This window comes from Bombyx mori, chromosome 2, assembly GCF_030269925.1.
Source record: "Bombyx mori chromosome 2, ASM3026992v2".
Taxonomy (NCBI): domain Eukaryota; kingdom Metazoa; phylum Arthropoda; class Insecta; order Lepidoptera; family Bombycidae; genus Bombyx; species Bombyx mori.
In genome coordinates, this window is record NC_085108.1 from 2,538,258 (window position 1) to 2,557,207 (window position 18,950).

General features: G+C 42.2%; 6 protein-coding genes across 6 annotated transcripts; 3 read left to right on the forward strand and 3 right to left on the reverse strand.

Moving 5' to 3' along the window:
- Positions 1–254: 254 nt before the first annotated feature.
- Positions 255–1,293, reverse strand: LOC101740388 (chorion class B protein ERB4-like). Its single transcript, NM_001118910.2, has 2 exons — positions 1,246–1,293; positions 255–791 (listed from the first exon to the last, which is right to left on the reverse strand). The coding sequence occupies exons 1-2, from the start codon at positions 1,291–1,293 to the stop codon at positions 255–257; spliced, it is 585 nt and encodes a 194-aa protein (NP_001112382.2).
- A 339-nt stretch (positions 1,294–1,632) lies between these two features.
- Positions 1,633–2,792, forward strand: Era.4 (chorion protein gene ErA.4). Its single transcript, NM_001118901.1, is given in 2 exon segments — positions 1,633–1,689; positions 2,484–2,792. Coding segments are annotated over 2 exon segments (366 nt in total).
- A 2,991-nt stretch (positions 2,793–5,783) lies between these two features.
- Positions 5,784–6,855, reverse strand: Erb.3 (chorion protein gene ErB.3). Its single transcript, NM_001118909.1, is given in 2 exon segments — positions 5,784–6,326; positions 6,808–6,855. Coding segments are annotated over 2 exon segments (591 nt in total).
- Positions 6,856–7,188: 333 nt separating this feature from the next.
- Era.3 (chorion protein gene ErA.3) lies at positions 7,189–7,913 on the forward strand. Its single transcript, NM_001118906.1, has 2 exons — positions 7,189–7,239; positions 7,605–7,913. Exons 1-2 carry the CDS (start codon positions 7,189–7,191, stop codon positions 7,911–7,913), a joined length of 360 nt encoding a protein of 119 aa, NP_001112378.1.
- Positions 7,914–12,027: 4,114 nt separating this feature from the next.
- Positions 12,028–13,267, reverse strand: Era.2 (chorion protein gene ErA.2). Its single transcript, NM_001118905.1, has 2 exons — positions 13,217–13,267; positions 12,028–12,336 (listed from the first exon to the last, which is right to left on the reverse strand). The coding sequence occupies exons 1-2, from the start codon at positions 13,265–13,267 to the stop codon at positions 12,028–12,030; spliced, it is 360 nt and encodes a 119-aa protein (NP_001112377.1).
- Positions 13,268–13,557: 290 nt separating this feature from the next.
- Positions 13,558–14,932, forward strand: Erb.2 (chorion protein gene ErB.2). Its single transcript, NM_001118908.1, has 2 exons — positions 13,558–13,605; positions 14,399–14,932. Exons 1-2 carry the CDS (start codon positions 13,558–13,560, stop codon positions 14,930–14,932), a joined length of 582 nt encoding a protein of 193 aa, NP_001112380.1.
- Positions 14,933–18,950: the final 4,018 nt, after the last annotated feature.

Here is an 18,950-nt window from a genome sequence, read left to right on the forward strand (position 1 = left end):
AGAGAGAGAGAAGAGTGAGTGTTGAGATGACAACAGATGGAAGAGAATGGAACAGAAAAATTAGCTGTGCCGAGCCCACCTAGTGGGATAAGGTGGAGAAAAAGGAGAAGAAGAAGATTATTATTTTAATTTAAAACTGTTGCATAATATTCGTTTTGCAGGGACAGCAAGAAAAAGAAAACCAATTGTATATATATAACTCATTTCGTTTATTTCCTCATGATTAATTAAAAATCATTTAATTTATAATATCATTAATAGTAATTAGCCCCACACCCGCAGCCGCGACCAGCGGTGTTGTAGCCAAGAGAAGAGATTCCAGGTCCGTAGCCGAGGGCAGGAGCAGCTACAGCAGGTCCAACTATGCCTGGAGCTAGTCCGTACCCAACATTAGAGATGCCATTAACGGCATTCTCGACAGTTATGCCAACTGCACCATCGCCGCAAGTATAATCGATGCCGCCAAGGCCGGCTGTTGGGAACTCGCCGGCAACATCAGCAGTACCAAGGAAGGGCAGGTTACCGCAGACACCGACTGAACCTTCGTAAACGTTCTCAGACGCTATGCCCAGACCGGTAGGAGCGGCAGAGGTTGAGACGACAGCGAGCGTGCCGCCGTGAGAGGCTCCCAGCGCCGCAGCAGCGGCTATGTCATCGCCTAGACCTCCACAGCCGCGGCCGCTCCAGCCTCCAATACCGAAGCCATCATAGCCCAGACCATCGTAACCCCAGCCATCGAGGGGACCACCACGCAGAGAACCAATCCGACCAACGCATTGGCTTACAGCACACTGTAAGTAAAACAACACCAAAAATTACTACAAGAAATTATATTATTATTATTTTTTCGTTTTTTTTTATTGCTTAGAAGGGTGGACTAGCTCACAACCCACCTAGTGTTAAGTAGTTACTGGAGCCCATAGACATCTGCAACGTAAATGCGCCACCCACCTTGAGAAATAAGTTTTAAGGTCTAAGTATAGTTACAACGGCTGCCCCACCCTTCAAACCGAAACGCATTACTGCTTCACGGCAGAAATAGGCGGGGCTGTGGTACCTACCCGTGCGGACTCACAAGAGGTTCTACAACCAGTAAAAAATCAAATTTTATCAATATTTTTTTGTATGACTGTGTGTCCGCTACCTGTTTGCTACTGTTGTCGAAGGTACGTCCTTAGAATTTAAATCTAAATCAGAGCTCAGAACGTTTTGCGACTGATTAAGACAGCGAATTCAAATCCATACCTGAATAAAGAGTGCCGAAACACATAGAACAATAAAGTTGCTAGACATTTTGCTTTGTTAGTTCGCTCTCCTCAAAACGCCAGTCCTTGAATGTCTCTTCAGCCAACAACCTTCCTATTTATACAAAACCGTTATCTGATAATGGGTGAAACAGTGGTCTAAGTCGAAAATACGTGACCGACCAGACTTTGCGATAATTAAACCGATTAATACGGAAATTTGGCAATTATTGTTGGGGCATCTTCAAAGCGATAGCTATCATCGAACTGTCACGTAATAAATGTTACAAATACAAATGATGAAAATTGCTTGTTTTAAAGTATAAAAGAGTGTCTGATGCGAATTAGAAATACTTTAAGTTCGCACTTTGCTGTTATTAGAAACAATATGTCTTCCTATTTCTACTGTTTCTTCTTATTCTGCTTTCAAACTTGTCTAATCCAAGTGAGTACTATACAATCACAATAACAGTTTTAGATTTTTCTGAAGCGAGACTTTTCGTTGGAGACAGAAGCTATCTGATGTGCTTTATATATGATAAAAGTCTGAAGAGATATATTCAGGAGATTGAGCTTACCAAGCTCCTAATTCAGCAACTGGCACTAAAAACTATTATAGTAGATTCAATCGCGAAGCAGCTGCTCTTGAGTTGTCAGCTCTCCTTTGGAGGCGCTCGGGGAGCTGTTAGCAAATCCCACCCCTCCTGGCTGAGCCTTTGCTCGCCCACCTCTCCTGGTGAAACTGGAAAGGCCACCGGGCCACCAGTATTTCTTCAATCTTAAAAATATAAATATGTTTATACATATATTTACAAATACAGTAGATATTTCGATCTTAAATTAGAGCGGAAATTTTACGTTGTGGTGTCCATTTAGCGTCAAACCGATATCAGCCTTGGGTTCTGGAGCTTTAAGGTCCACTTTTGTTTTGAATTATTGCCTTAGCTCGGGCTCGCGACATTTCAATCAAAAACCTCAAAAACCCTGGCCATTTATAATAGAGGTATCTGAGTCTAATACTTAGTGATTAACTCTCCCAAAGGTTTATTCCATACTGAGACAGTTTTGTAAATTTTATCAAAACAAGGTATGGTATTCTAAACATTTATGTAGACTGATGACTATATGGCCTATCTCATTGGTCATGAACCTCAGCATTCTCAAGGGCACAGCGAAGCGGCTACCTACTACTGTCACTTCCAATCTAAATAAAACAATGTATCTAACTCTGTTTTCTAGAATGTGTACAGCCAGTGCCTGGGTCGTGTGGGTCCCGGTGGACCTCCTTTAGGTCCATATGGCGGACCCCTCGGTGGACCTGGGTACGGCCCTGTCGGGTACGGCGGCTGTGGAGGGTACGGCGGCTCCGGCATCGGTAACGTGGCCGTGGCTGGCGAGCTCCCCGTGGCCGGCTCCGCCGCTGTATTGGGACAGGTGCCCGTCATCGGCGCGGTTGAGTTCGCGGGTCCTGCCTGCGCTGTCGGTTCTGTCTCCATCTCTGGCGCATGTGGACCCACCTGCGGATGCGGCGGCTCTCCATACTATTAGTAATCTATATTGTAAATAATTAAGTGTTATTTTAATCACATAAGTAAAATGTTGGGTGTACATATATTCAATTCTTTTATTTTAAAGTGGGCGACCTCAAATTATTCTGTTTTTCTGAGTTCAGCAAAATCGAATTTAAACCGAGTTTAGTGGGAATATTTATAATTTGATGACCACAAAATTTTATTATATGTCGGCGCAGCGTCACTATTTAACTAACCTAGTTAACTAACTAAGATTTGTTAAAGTTAACTATTTCCTTAATGTTCCGCATGCCAACAACTGTATAAGTCGGTATTCAATAGAATTTATGACTCAGCTACCCTCACTATTTTATTATATATACGAGTGACTATTGTCGTACAAAGCATTTCGGCTCGAGCATCCGAACGAGGCGGAGCTCTCTGTTGTTATCGTTGTACACTTGCAATGTACTAAATGGAGTTGGAATTGGAAAAGGGAGTCTTAATTGCTGTCACTATGAAAGACAATGATAATGAAGAAGAGAATGGCGTTGACGTCATCATTTTAAAAACACTATAGCACCAGGGTCTCCGTCATATATTATTCCGGACGCTTCAAATATTTTAAAGTTTTCTCGGTCACAGTATAAGGTGTTGCTTCTCCATATTTGAGTATTCAGGTATGGTCAAATCTATCTATAAAATTTAGGTAAAATTTTGGTTTTCTTACCTACTCAAATGTCGACCAACAACATTTTAGGCGTCTTCCGAGATTTGACTGTAAAAGTAATAATAAATAAATAACTAGGAATGAATCCCGCACGGTTATTCGGCCCGGGAGGTGTTAATGCATCCGCCGTATAGTCCTGACCTTGCACCTTCAGATTTCCTCCTGTTTCGGTCTCTTCAGAATTCGTTAGGCAGTGACAGGTTAACATCACAAGAGAACTGCCAAAACCTATTGTCGCGGTATTTTGATCAGAAGCCCCAAAATTTCTATAGCAATGGGATCTATTTGGGATTCTATATACTGGTGGTAGGACCTCTTGGGAGTCCGCACGGGTAGGTACCACCACCTCGCCTATTTCCGCCGTGAAGCAGTAATGCGTTTCGATTCGAAGGGTGGGGTAGCCGTTGTAACTATACTGAGACCTTAGAACTTATATCTCAAGATGGGTGGCGCATTTAGTTGTAGATGTCTATGGGCTCCAGTAACCACATAACATCAGGTGGGCTGTGAGCTCGTCCGTCCATCAAAGCAATAAAAAAAAGTTACATGAGTTACATTGCGATAGCGAGGGATTATTATCTCTGTCCTTATCACTCGTACGCGCAGTTATGGCGTCAGTTGGTCGACAACAGCTGTCGTTGTGTGTTTCGTGGTACAGGAAAGCACTGAGTACCGCAGTTGTCAACATTTGGTCCGCCATTTTGTGAACAAGTTAATTCCTGTTTGGATTGCGTTCGAAGTTTTTATAGCAATTTTGACAATACGATTGATAATACAATAGAGTTTACATAATACAGAGAGATAATACAATAATACAATAGTTTTATCATAAACACATCTGACTCGGACTCTTCCGACGAATCATCTTTGTCTAGTACAGATGACAGCGATTAAAATTCGAACTTTGTAATAATTTATTTAAATAAAAATGTTTTTTACTCCTGAAACTTTGTTTACATTTTTTATCTCGTCTAGTTGGCCTTGCTTTATTTAAAAACCACTATAGCGAGAGCTCAGTCGGTGTCTAAGAATCCTCCTAGATTATCAATGTCGATACAATACATAGATGATATTAAATGTAAGTTACAAATCGCCTCCAAAGCCTCTACACCACGCCCCCATTTTTTTTCTGGGTCTCTTACCGCCCCCCTTTAAGCCTGCAACGCTCACTAGGGGACGTTATTGCCCACTTTAGGAAAGGCTGACTTACCTATTGAGTTGATATAAAATAGAAATTTCGTTTTCTCATTCTTAAGTTTTAAGGTTGAATCTGTGCTGTGATGTTCTAGAAACTACTGCAGACATAGACACCGCGGGAGGTTCCAATGAAAAAGAAATGCGAAAAAAATGATTACGCGATTTCCTCATCTGCTTTTATTGTTAGTATTTTATTTATTTATGGCCACCTCTGTATGCTCGTCTGCCTATAAGGGCTACAAAAAAGTATGTTTTTTACAAAATGTCTCGCGGGCCGGATCATATCTTACAGCGGGCCAGCTGTTACCCATATATGGTCTAAAGGACCAGCCGCCCGGTATACTGGCACTGAGCGTAACGACTACGCCAATGCTCAAATCAAGCAGGCAGGCAGGTACTAATTTACCTAATAAAATACGCACTTAACGCATGTTCACAAAGGTCCTCCACGATGACAGAATAATTCTTCTTCTGTATCGTTCTCTCATTACTGAGAATCGCGACCACACGTGACGTTCTTCCACTGTGTTCGATCATGGGTGGCATGGGCCGCATGGTACAGGCTACCACCAAGTGCTTCGCTTACTAGATCTGACTAGGGTAGTGTTCTGGTAGCGGCGCGCTTGCCCTCGATGCGACCCGAAATTATGAGCCTCTCTAATTCATGTCTGGGAGACCCCATGATGTGTCAGAAAAAGCTCATAACACGTTCCCGGCAGATGGAAGAGAGCTTTTTTCGGATATTTAGCTCCTTTAGAATGGACTCGTTAGTTCTCGTGGCAGTCCACGGTATTCGCCACACCCACATTTCAAAGGCATCGATCTTTTTTATATCGCAGCTTTTCATGCACCATGTTTCCGCCCCGTAGAGGAATATGGGAAAGACCAGTGCCCGCATAATTACCATACAATTGAAACATAAACTTCAGGTTAAAAACCGATATTTACGTTATGATCGATTTGAGCCGTGGTGAGCTCTTTACTGCAACTAAGTGTTGATTTCTTTCAATTGTCTACCCAATAAAAAAAACATAAAATTTGCAAACTATTTATTTGTATTGGAGAATTATAAAAAATACATTCATTCATTCATTCATTAAACTAGTAGCCATAGGGTGCTGGGCCACAACCACAGCCCCGACCAGCGCCATTGTAGCCCAGGGAAGAGATTCCGGTTCCGTAGCCAATGGTGGGACCGGCCAAGGCGGGAGTAGCTACAGCGGCGGCCGGCGCGTATCCGAAACCAGAAAGACCGGAAATACCATTCTCCGCGGTGATGGCAACAGCACCATCCCCACAGCCATAGTAGATACCGCCAAGCCCAGCTGTTGGGAACTCGCCCGCGACATCAGCAGTACCCAGGAAGGGCAGGTTACCGCAGACACCGACTGAACCCTCGTAAATATTCTCAGACGCTATGCCCAGACCGGTAGGAGCGGCTGAGGTTGAGACGACAGCGAGCGTGCCGCCGTGAGAGGCTCCCAGCGCCGCAGCAGCGGCTATCTCATCGCCTAGACCTCCACAGCCGCGGCCGTTCCAGCCGCCAATACCGAAGCCATCATAGCCCAGACTATCGTAACCCCACCCGTCGAGTGGGCCAGCCCGCAACGAACCAATACGGCCAGCACATTGGCTTACAGCAGACTGAAATAAAAACGGAATTTAGAAAGAACTTTTAATGATTAACCTGTTTTTAGTTGCTATATTTTCAGTTCTTCTCCTCAAACTAAATATTGTCAACTAGCATACTGTCATATGCGACCAGTCGCTGTGATTCCCAAATAACGAATGATAAGCTTAGGCCAAAAACAAGAATTTGCATTCAGTAAAGGTTTTAACAAAAATTAGCTCGGCCACAAATATGGGCCTATTCCGGAATTTTTCCAGAATTTTCTAGAATGGTATCATACGTTTTAGTTTGAAAACTAGAATGGCCTCAAATAGAATATTTGGGCCACGACTGAAGGATTGTAGGTGTGCATAGGCATTCTCTACAAATGCCAAATTGGAGGTTCACATTTGATTTGTGGTACTCAACACGACTGCGTTTCGCTTGATTAAGGACTCTAGCAAAATCTGGACTGGTCTATCTCCTCAAAGCGTAAATTAATTATAAACATCTCACCTTAAACACGAAAATAAAAGCGCACGCAATCAACAAAATTCTAGGCATTATGCCGCGAAAATGACTTTATACCGGTCAAAGAAAACTTAATAATGATTATCGATAATTAAAGACCGGTCTTTTATATCAAAATGCACATCTTTATCAATAACGTAACAGCAGTATTATAACAGAGACGGTACGTGCCTCCGAACCGATTTTTCAGATAAGCGAACCTACTAACACATAGAACTGAGGCAACTTTAATGATTACGTCATTTGAAATCGATTGCCTTAGATTGGTCGGGTGTTGTGTAAATTGATAAAAAAAAAGCTTTATTTCCGGAACTATAAATGGCTACGTTCGAAAAATATTTTTTTATTTTCAATCCGCCGTTCAAAATGTCTTACTTCGTTGTGTTCGCGATCTGTATCCAGGCTTGCCTGTTCCATGTAAGTTGTAATCTTTTGAACTCGAACCGTCGATAGATCGACCCTCTATTAATGCGTTTAAAGTGCGGCACGTCGGAATACCGACTATTGCGCAGTTTGATTGTAAGGATTAGGTATCGACCTGTGCGGAAGTGTTTAAGCGCGCGCACGTATAACGTTTTTAATAAGTTAATAACATTAATAAATAATATAAAATTATTTTGCTGAGAATTTACTTTTCTGCAAAATATGTGAAAATAAGCTTAGAACTAATACGAGTAATGGGGTTGAAAAAATTAAGTAGTTGTGATTGAAGCCAGTCTTATTCGGTATTTGTGTGACTATTAGTTGCAGTACTGCTTAACCAATAACTGTTTTTCTTCTAGAATGTGTACAGTCAGTGCTTGGGTCGTGTGGGTCCCGGTGGACCTCCTTTAGGTCCATATGGCGGACCTCTCGGTGGACCTGGGTACGGTCCTGTCGGGTACGGCGGCTGTGGAGGGTACGGCGGCTCCGGCATCGGTAACGTGGCCGTGGCTGGCGAACTCCCCGTGGTCGGCTCCAGCGCTGTAATGGGACAGGTGCCCGTCATCGGCGCGGTCGAGTTCGCGGGTCCTGCCTGCGCTGTCGGTTCTGTCTCCATCTCTGGCGCATGCGGACCCACCTGCGGATGCGGCGGTCTTCCATACTATTAGTAACATAGATTACTAACTTGTAAATAATTAAGGGTTATCTTAATCATAAAAGTAAAATTTTAAGACATATCCAATTATTTTATTCTAAAAAAACATTTATTTTCCGGTCTATTAGTGTTAGTTAGATATGCTATTAGTTAGATATGCTTTCGATTAGAATCTCAATTTTTAGTATCCGATCGTGAAAATGGACTGTTAATTAATATCCTCCTTGCGTCGTATTCCTCACTGCTGAGGGTCGTGACCAACCTTTTGTATCACCTTAGCACGCACGATCTTTCTCCATCTATTCTGGTTGGACCAACGTATTGGGCTGCGCCCCCATGGCCTTTTCCCATCCACCTTACCGGTCACGATGAGCCTCTTGAGATTGCTACCATCCTTCCGTGCAAAGTCACCGAAGTGTTCAAGGAATCTGCGAAGACATTCGGTTGACAGCCGCGAGGAGTTTTTGAGTTCTTGCAAAATTGATACGTCATTCCGAAATGCTGTCCAAAAATATTAACAATCTGCACTCCCATGTCTATATAAACTATAAGTGTGGGATATTTCATATTTCTCCGTCCGCACAATTTTCGTAAAAAGGGATACAAAATTTTTGCTTCACGTATTAATATTAGGGGTTAAAGTATGAAATTGCCGATTTGTACTGAAAAATATTTCTTTCATTTAACATATATATTGAATCAAAATATTTACCAATAAAAACTATACATTGCTGCCATCTAATAGGAAAGTTATTATGCCTTTGCGATAGAACTCTGGTGATCTAGATTCTACAAACTGTGTGAAAGCATTTTGTACTGCCTTTTTTTTTTTTTATTGCCCTTGTAGGCAGACGAGCATACGGCCCACCTGATGGTGAGTGGTTACCGTCGCCCATGGACTTCAGCAATGCCAGGGGCAGAGCCAAGCCGCTGCCTACCGCTTAATACTCTCCACAAGCCTCGTTTGAAGAAGGACATGTCATAGCGCTCGGGAAACACCGTGGAGGGGAGCTCATTCCATAGCCGGATGGTACGTGGCAAAAAAGATCTCTGGAAACGCACTGTGGATGACCGCAGTGGCTCCAGGTAGTATGGATGAACTCTACTCCGGTGGCGGGCGGTGCGATGGTAAAAACGAGATGACGGTATCATTGCCTCCTGGGCAAAAAACTTTTTATCACGTAGACAGTTGTCCAAATCACGAAAAAAATTGTAGTCCGTTGGAGCAAGGTCTGGCGAATACGGAGGGTGGTGAATGGTTTCTAATTGCCGTTCCTGTGTAAAACGCTTTCTCGTGCTGTATGAGGTCTCGCGTTATCATGGAGCAATAATGGTGAAGGAATGGAATGGAATTCATAAATCGGGCTGTTTCGCTGCAAGTTTTGCTAACATTGTTCGGAGTTCGGCACAGTAGATATCTGCCGTTATTGCTTGACCAGATCGGAGAAAGCTTTAGTGAATAGCACCATGCTGAGAACACCAAACAGCTATCATTACCTTTTTATTGGTAAGCTTTGGTTTAGGACACTGTTGTTCGTTTGACCTGGGGTCGCTTTGGTTATCGTAAAGAATCCACTTTTCATTACATGTCACAACTCGATCCAATATTCCCTAATTTCTGTACCGATTCAACAAGGCAACCCAAGTTTCAACACGCGTTTCTTTCTGCAGAATCTCTGCAGATCAGTCAAAACATGAGGCATGTTTTTGGTATTTTTTTATGGCATTGATTTGACGCAAATGAGTCAGTATTGTTGGTAAGGTAACGTTAAAGCATGCTGCTAATTCCTGGGTAGTTTGGCTCGGATCGGCTGCCACCATCTCTTTCAATACATTGTTATTCACATGCGTGGGGGGTTTTCCACCTGGCTCGTTCTTCAAATCAAAATTTCCACCACTAAAGCGTATAAGCCAAACTCGCACGGTGCATTCATTAGCAGTCCCCTCTCCAAACGCAACATTGATATTGCGAGCTGTTTCTGTAGCGTTAGTTCCGCGTCGGAATTTGTATTAAAAAATCCCTCGAATTTTCCATCTTTCTTCTAAGCTGAATAAAAAAAACAACTGCAAGTCGACAATCGAATGCTTTTTTTTTTTATTGCCTAGTTATGTGGACGAGCTCACAGCCCACCTGATGTTAAATGGTTACTGGAACCCATAGACATCTACAACGTAAATGCGCCACACACCTTGAGATATAAGTTCTAAGGTCTCAGTATAGTTACAACGGCTGCCCAACCCTTCAAACCGAAACGCATTACTGCTTCACGGCAGAAATAGGTGGGGCGGTGATACCTACCCGTGCGGACTCACAAGAGGTCTTACCACCAGTAATTACACATTTTTTAAAGTTGCACATTTTTTAAAAGGTACCATTTGGTAGGTACCTCATAGGTACTATTTGAAAAAAGTTTCACTCAATAAACTCAAACCATGAAGGTTGGCAATTCGAAGTACATATTACAATAAAACGGCAATTTCATACTGTAACCCCTATTAGATAGATATGCATATATGCCGAAATTCCAACGTTTCTTCTACAAACCGTGTCCACCCAATCCTGAATGTAGGTCTCTTATGCACTCCATTATATTCGGTCTCTTGTCTTGCGCATTCAGTCCTAACCATCTATTTTCCCAGGTCATCGGTCCACTTTACTGATTGTCTGCCCACATTAGGACGTCCAGTACGAGGTCTCTACTCCAGTATTTTGTTCCCCACCCGTTGCCAGTCCGACAGTATTATCCTACTCTAATAGTTTATGGCAATGTTTTTAAAATCTTTCCACTTGCTACCATGGCGCCACCTTAATTGGCTGCCTTTTAGTCGACACTTTTTGATATACTGAGATGCTTCTTCTTACTTCTACCCTCCATCCGTCGGAGCCCCGTGGTACGTCAGACACATCGACCTCCACGACGACCTGGACCTAGAGTCTATCAGTATCTACAGTCGGCATCGGTGCGCCATTTCGAGAAAGCGGCACGACACAAGAACCCCCTCATCGTGGCGGCCGGTAACTACATTCTCGATCATGAAGACCGAATGGAAAGCAGTCGACGTCGCCCAAAGCTCGTCATTTCGGATACTCCCGAACCACTAACGGTACTTTTAGGTACCCCAAGCACCGGTCTACATGTCTCGTTGAACCCGTCGCTTGCGACGAAGGACTCGGCGAGTAAATTAACCCACAGACACAGCCCACTGAATTTCGCGTTTCCGATCTGGCGGTAGATTTTTTTTTTATTGCCTTTGTAGGCAGACGAGCGCATGGCCCACCTGATGGTAAGTGGTTACCGTCGCCCATGGACTTGAGCAATGCCAAGAGCAGAGCCAAGCCGCTGCCTACCGCTAAAGCCAAGCCGCTGCCTACCGCTAGCCAAGCCGCTGCCTACCGCTAGCCAAGCCGCTGCCTACCGCTATTCTGCGAAGCACGGCTCTTGCTAGGGTTCGTGTTAGCAACGTCGTCAGGTTTGAGCCCATGAGCTCACCTACTAGCTCAACGAATCTAGAATAGCCCCTCGAGGTTACTAGAATAGGTAGGAAAAAAATACCCTCCATAATCTCTATATATTATACTTCTATGTACTATCGCTATGTACCTCTATGTACATAATCTCTATGTACTATTCTACTTATAATCTCTCTATAAACAGCTTCGAATAAAATCTGTTAGTGTAATGTTTGTCCTTAAATCAAAACTGTTTAGTCAATGATTTGTTGAGCTTTGTAAAGTAGTTTTATTTTTTTATTTTTATCAATAAAAAAATCATAATAAAAATGTATACCCGAATAATTATTTTCTTTATACCTCGAATAGAACTTTAAATTAATATTTTTATAATAAGGAACTTCGTTCCTATCCGGTGTCCCACGACACCACACTTCTTTTTTGTATTGTTTTAAAAGTTCGTGGTTATTCAAATTATAAAAAAAACTATTAATAAACTGATAAACTCAACACGATTTACTAATTTGGCTCAACTCCAAAATTTCGATTACATTCTAATGGAATACAGGTTAATTTAGGTCACCCACTTTAAAATAAAAGAATTGAATATATTATGTACATCCAACATTTTACTTATGTGATTAAAATAACACTTAATTATTTACAATATAGATTGCTAATAGAATGGAGAACCGCCGCATCCGCAGGTGGGTCCGCATGCGCCAGAGATGGAGACAGAACCGACAGCGCAGGCAGGACCCGCGAACTCGACCGCGCCGATGACGGGCACCTGTCCCGTTACACCGGTGGAGCCTGCCACGGGGAGTTCGCCAGCCACGGCCACGTTACCGATGCCGGAGCCGCCGTACCCTCCACAGCCGCCGTACCCGACAGGACCATATCCAGGCCCACCGAGAGGTCCCCCATATGGTCCTAAAGGAGGTCCACCGGGACCCACACGACCCAAGCACTGACTGTACACATTCTGGAAAATATAGAAAAGAACTTCAGCATTTATGTCAATTACTTTCAACCACTAAACTTTAAACCCTAAACTTTGGATTAATTTGGATCATTGGAGAACTTTGAAATAGTTTTCGTCTCAAATACTTTTATACTAATGGGAGCCCGCAACTCTCAGGCGCCACCCAAAAATGCTTACATTTTATACTTAATGTCACTCACTACATTAGTCAGATTGCATGTAGCGGTATTTTATCTATACATCTATACTAATATTAACGGCCGTCTGGTGTAGTGGTAAGTGACATGGTCACTACACAAGGGGGTCGCGGGTTCGAATCCCGCCAAGGGAAGATATTTGTACGATAAATCTAAATGTCTTTTCCAGGGTTATGGATGTATATTAAATATGTGTATGTGTATAATAAAAATCTTATATTTATTTCCGTTATCTGGTACCTGTAACACAAATTCTTTACGAACTTATCACGGGACCAGTTAACGTGGCGTGACTGTTAGTAAATATTTATTATTATTATTTATTATTTAATAAATAAATCTACAGTGGTTTTTACGGATGTTCCGTTATAACTACTGAACCATGCATCCGATTGACTTGAAACTTTGTGTCCATGTAGAAAATATATGTACTTAATGGATAGGCTAATATTTATATGAATGTTGGACACCAGTCGCGGGGGCGTTAATGATGAGAAACTTTGTTGGGGTGAGAAATAATCATGTTAATTTTAAATTCCCAGCGAAGCGGACGGGTACAGTTAGTGTCTAATATAAACGTCATCCACTTTGAGCCGCAGTGGATCTTAAAAATAAATCTCACTAACTCTTAGCTTACAAATCCAAATGTATAATATAGCTCAAATAAGATAAAAAAGACTCACTTGTATAAAACAAACTTGAATGCAGAATAAGAAGACAACAAGTTTAGACATATTTGGTTGTTTTCAAAGGTCAACTTTAGTTACAATGTTGTTTTAATCACAACAAAGTCTTTATATATCGTTGTTATTTTGGTAATACTAGTTTATCGGTTCGTCGTCATTACAATTTAATTGCAGAAATCATTATCATTATCGCGTGTACCAACAAATTATTGAACATACTTGAAATTAAATAATCGCAATGACCAATGATGAAATTCTATTGTATTTAATGCCACTAAATATTGTAACAGCGTCCACAAGTTTGTAGCTTTCCAAACTATTTAGAATACATACGAAAAATGGCATTTAAAGCTATCCTAGTTTTCGCTTCAGCACTTTTTCTAGAGGTGAGTTAAATGTTTTTTTTTCATTATTAACAAATCAAATTTGTCTGTTCGCAAGGCTTAACAATGAGCTATGATATCGCATTTTTTTATGATTGAAAGTTTACTGGTGGCCCGAAGGCCTTTCCAGTTTCAGCAGGACAGGTGGGCGAGCAAAGGTTCAACCAGGAGGGGTGGGATTTGCTAACAACTGCCCGAGCGCCTCCGAAGGAGACTTAACAACTCAAGTGCTTCGCGAATGAATCTACTACCGGATCGGAATCGCGACCCACTCAGAAGATCCGGCGAGAAACTCAGCGGGCTGATGCGTGGGTTAGGTTGCACGTCAACCTCTTTGTCGAGTTCGACGAGTACGGTTACCGGTGTCCCCAAGCCTGCTCCTAGTGCTAGAACTGAAGGCGTCGATGATATCGCATGATGAGCAGTGATATCATTCTTGAGAACATGATATCAAATGGCTCATCATAATGAGAGCCTGGTGAAGCCTGACGATGACAGATCTTTCCGTTCTAGCGACAGATACTGTTAAACTGTTACCACTGGTGGTAAGACCTCTTGTGAGTCCGCACGGGTAGTTACCACCACCCTGCCTATTTCTTCCGTGAAGCAGTAATGCCTTTCGGCTTGAAGGGTGGGCGCAGCCGTTGTAACTATACTGAAACCTTAGAACTTAGATCTTCAGCAATGCCTTTCGGCTTCAGTGACCACTTAACAGGTGGGCTGTATAAATAAAAAATTAAAAAAAGAAAAAAAATCCTTAGATATCGTTTTGAAGTATTATATTGTTTATTTCCAGTCTGCCTTGGGCCAGTGTCTTGGCCGAGCCGGTCCTGGTCTTGGAGCATACCGTGGCGGTTGGGACGGCCTTGGCTACGATGGTCTGGGCTATGATGGTATCGGTTACGGATGGAACGGTCGCGTTGGTTGTGGAGGCTTCGGTGATGATATCGCAGCTGCCAGCGCCCTCGGAGCCTCTCATGGAGGTACTCTTGCTGTCGTATCTTCGTCTGCAGCTCCTACCGGCCTGGGCGTGACTTCTGAGAATTCTTACGAGGGTTCCGTGGGTGTCTGCGGTAATCTGCCGTTCCTGAGTACAGCAGCTGTCGCCGGTGAATTCCCCACTGCTGGTGTTGGTGGTATTAACTCCAGCTGTGGTGACGGTGCCGTTGGTATAACAGCTGAAGGTGGTATTGGTTACGCTCCAGCTGTTGCCATTGCTGCCCCTGTCTATAACGCAGCCCCTACCCCTGTCTATGGAGCTGGTATCGCACCAGCTGCCTACAGCGGTGTGAACCGCGGATGCGGTTGTGGAGCTAACTACGGATATTAATGCAATAATTTTTAATTTACTTTAATAAAGACTTCTTTAAAAATTTTTTTTTTTTTGTTCTCACAATTTTAACAACTACTGAGTTAACAACAATGATTATCCGCCTTTACTTGAAAAGTATTTATGTTTAATATTTATTGTTTTATTTAATTATTATTTAATTATTTTATTTAATTATTAGGTATTGATGCAATTGCGATTATCAATAGTTTTTTTTAAGATATCAAAAACATTAGTGTACTCATAATAAAATCAATGAACCTGATAAATAGAGTATCAATCGTTATACTAAAATTTTCTTAAATTGAACAGTTAGTGTTTTACATATTTTTTAATTTTTTTATTGCTTAGTGGACGAGCTCACCGCCCTCCTAGTGTTAAGTGGTTACTGAAGCCCATAGACATCTACAAGGTAAATGCTGCCACCCACTTTGAAATATGAGTTCTAAGGTATAGTTACAACGGCTGCCCCACCCTTCAAAACGAAAGGCATTACTGCTTCACGGCTGAAATAAGCGCGGTGGTGGTACCTACCCGTGCGGACTCACGTGTGTTCCTACCACCAGTAATTACGCAAATTATAATTTTGCGGGTTTGATTTTTATTACACGACGTTATCCCTTCACCGTGGAAGTCAATCGTGAATATTTGTTAAGTACGTATTTCATTCGAAAAATTGGTACCCGCCTGCGGGATTCGAACACCGTTGCATCGCTCGATACGAATGCACCGGACGTCTTATCCTTTAGGCCACGACGACCTCGAAAGGTATGTTACAATATATATTAGAAGGTTATTTTTTTGATCGCCTTATTGGTGAATTGCCTAGTGGCTTTGGCTACATTCATATTTGCATTTATTAGAGAGAGAGAAGAGAGAGAGAGAGAGAGAGAGAGAGAGAGAGAGAGAGAGAGAGAGAGAGAATACACTTTATTGCACACCAAAACACAATTTACATTCAAAAAAACAACCAAAAAAACAGATACATTTGTACAATAGGCGGTCTTATCGCTAAAAGCCATCTCTTCCAGACAACCGTTTAATTTATAAAAATTCTGGAAAATATAAAAAAATATAGCAGGTATGTTGCGGTGTACTATAGATAATACATTACAGAAAATATATACATACAATAAACAAAATATATACCGTTTACATATAATATGAAATATATACCTATATTTATATACCAATTATATACATAATAATACACTTACATACACATAATACATCAACAGTATGGAAATAATAAATGATGATGCAAACAAACAGCACTAAGAAGATAAGTAGTGTTCCTTCACCATTCTTTTAAAACAGTTTAAAGTTTACTAGAGGTCCCGCAGTAGTCGAAATTCGACTATAATTAATTGGAATTGTAAGTTTGTACACTATTATGATTATATTTTATACTTCTATAATCACAAATTTCGCAAAGACTACACTATAAAAAATATTAACAAAGACAAAGAATATTTAATCTCAATTTGACAACAGACGTCAAGAACAAAAGTTTGACAATAAATAGTATGCATGCGTGTGTGCGTCAAATACATGGTATGTAGTGTGTGTAATGTTTTCTTTATTGATTTAATGTATCGTTTACGCATTATTTTAAAAAAATATTAGCATTGTGCACTTCTTCTCTGTATCCTCTATAAGTGTGGAAAATTTCATACCCTCCGTCCGCGCAATTTTCGTAAAAAGGGATACAAAGCTTTTGCTTCACGTATTAATATATAGATTATTAGTTGCTTTTTATTTCCCTACCGCCGCTAATGCTTTTAATGAAGACATCGCTATTTGCTCATTTACAACCAGTATCATGTCGACATGAGTCTCCAAAGTATTGTTACACGCTAAGGCTCGGTACAAAAAAAAATTCACTTTTTTTTTTCTCTATCCTGCATCTTAGCAATCTGTTTCTTGAAAAACAATAATCTAATCTGTTGTCAGATTTTCATCAGGAAAAGTTGAGTCTTTGTTGCTATATCTTTGTTGCTATAAAATTTAAAATTTATTTTGCTAAAAATTTCACTGAAGCACAATTTCTAAAACTCTATTTACAACTCTATCTTTGGGGAGGTATACGACAAAGGGAAGATCTTCCACCGAGCGGATGATATTGCTCGGTAGACCGACGGTCCGAATGTTGTTGTTCGGAACTTGTATATATGCGCTTTATCTTGAAAATGTCGTAAGCGAGATTCAAGCATCTGTCAATTATCTTGCGTTGTATGATGGCTACCCGCCACATATCTATAACTCTTACAACACTTAAGGTACACTTCAGAAATCGCAATTCACTTCCTCCGCTTCGCTTCAGGTGCCTTCGTGTCATCTCTGCAACGCGCTTAAAAACCTCCACAACATGTCTACAATTATCGAAAACATTTCCGATAGTACTAGTCGTTTTGATATATGTTTTTATTTGACAATAGATGGCGTTACATTACTCGAGCGTTCCCGATAGTACTAGTTATTTTCTGGTATTGGATGACGGCTGATGGTGTTACTCTTACTAACGGAATTTTTTTTATTCTTTACCGTGTCTATTAATATGTTTAATCCTTAATATGTTTGGACATATCATTCGTAATGAAAGCTCATTGGAACGTTTAGTGGTTCAAGGAAGAGTAGACGGTCAACGCTCTCGCGGCCGATCATCCACAAGGTGGACAGACTTGGTTAAGTTATCTACGAAGTGTTCCCTTACTGAGTGTACACGTACCGCCACAAACAGAGAAAGATGGAGAAGTCTCTCAAAAGCCGCAACCAAACATTAAAATTTACGTAACCACGACCACTCCGCCAGTAGTGAACGACTGGGAAGAAAGAACCGTGTCTATTAAGTACAGTACATATTTTCTCGGTACTATGAGCGTCTAGAACAGTGTTTCCAAACATTTTTTGTGCGCCCCACGCCCCACTGTAACATTTCTAAAACTTTTATGCCTCCATACATAATTTTTTAAATAATAAAAAAAAATATGTTCACTTAAGAAACATAAATGATAGGTTTTCTGAAGAAATCACTGTGAAATTGTTATCAAAACACTGTAAGTAATATTTCAAAACATATAATATTATAATAAAAAAAAGAAATTCATATTCAAAATAATTTTAATACACATTTTCTATATTAATTTAGTGCGATTGTCCCCCTTAACTATCAAATTGCCCTTTTGTGGGGCGTGGGCCCTTTTTCTCCTGTCGCTCAACAACCAACGTCCAAACCTCGCATGAGACAGAACTCATGACAAGGCAAAGGGAGGAAAGTGAAGCGTTTAGTGCGGAGCACATCTCTCCCATCACCCTCCCCCTCGGGACGCCGGACTGGCGGTCGTCGGCGCCACGACCACCAGCCCTCTCGGTCGGCAGACTGTCCGAAGCCCGCCTAGATGGCGCCGGTTAGAGTGGGTTACCCTACGGAATACCCCGCTGGGCCAGAACCAGCGTGGGTCGAGGATAGCCGGCCTTCCATCACCCGGATGCTCTTGCGTAAAACGCGTGCAGAGCAGCTTGCACGTCGTCTTCTTAGGCCCCCCTCGCCGGTCCCCAGACCGACACGTGAGGGGGACCCGAGACACTTAGAGGGCCAGGGCTTGGGCGAGATCCGCCTCTCTGGCCCCCGCTCGACGGCGGCGGGATTGTGCGTCTCTCACGCGCCCCGCCGCCTCCTTCTGCGAGATGGTGCACTCGCAGAAGTCGAGCATCGCCTTCCACGACTCGTCGTCGCCGAGCATCGATGCCACAACACTCGGCAACGACAAGTCGGTTCCTATTTTTGCGACGAGGACACGGCGCCACCCCTCCCATGCGGGGCAGGCGACGAGCGTATGCTCTGCCGTGTCCAAGTCGCAACCACAATGGTGGCACTCTGCCGTCGGCTCGGCTGTGATCCGGTGCAGGAACTCACCGAAACAACCATGCCCAGTGAGCACCTGCGTAAGCCGGAAAGTGAGGCGTCCTCTGTCACGATTCACCCAATCCACAAGGACCGGGCGAATCGCCTCGACGG

What these genes read in the sequence shown, in the direction of transcription:
- LOC101740388 (NM_001118910.2), bottom strand. Translation starts at nt 1,293, where the DNA reads ATGTCTAGCAACTTTATTGTTCTATGTGTTTCGGCACTCTTTATTCAG. An exon ending in TTTCGGCACTCTTTATTCAG is followed by an intron (nt 792 to 1,245) that starts GTATGGATTTGA and finishes TTTTACTTACAG; the next exon opens with TGTGCTGTAAGCCAATGCGT.
- Era.3 (NM_001118906.1), top strand. Translation starts at nt 7,189, where the DNA reads ATGTCTTACTTCGTTGTGTTCGCGATCTGTATCCAGGCTTGCCTGTTC. An exon ending in TCCAGGCTTGCCTGTTCCAT is followed by an intron (nt 7,240 to 7,604) that starts GTAAGTTGTAAT and finishes TTTTTCTTCTAG; the next exon opens with AATGTGTACAGTCAGTGCTT.
- Era.2 (NM_001118905.1), bottom strand. Translation starts at nt 13,267, where the DNA reads ATGTCTAAACTTGTTGTCTTCTTATTCTGCATTCAAGTTTGTTTTATA. An exon ending in TTCAAGTTTGTTTTATACAA is followed by an intron (nt 12,337 to 13,216) that starts GTGAGTCTTTTT and finishes TATATTTTCCAG; the next exon opens with AATGTGTACAGTCAGTGCTT.
- Erb.2 (NM_001118908.1), top strand. Translation starts at nt 13,558, where the DNA reads ATGGCATTTAAAGCTATCCTAGTTTTCGCTTCAGCACTTTTTCTAGAG. An exon ending in CTTCAGCACTTTTTCTAGAG is followed by an intron (nt 13,606 to 14,398) that starts GTGAGTTAAATG and finishes GTTTATTTCCAG; the next exon opens with TCTGCCTTGGGCCAGTGTCT.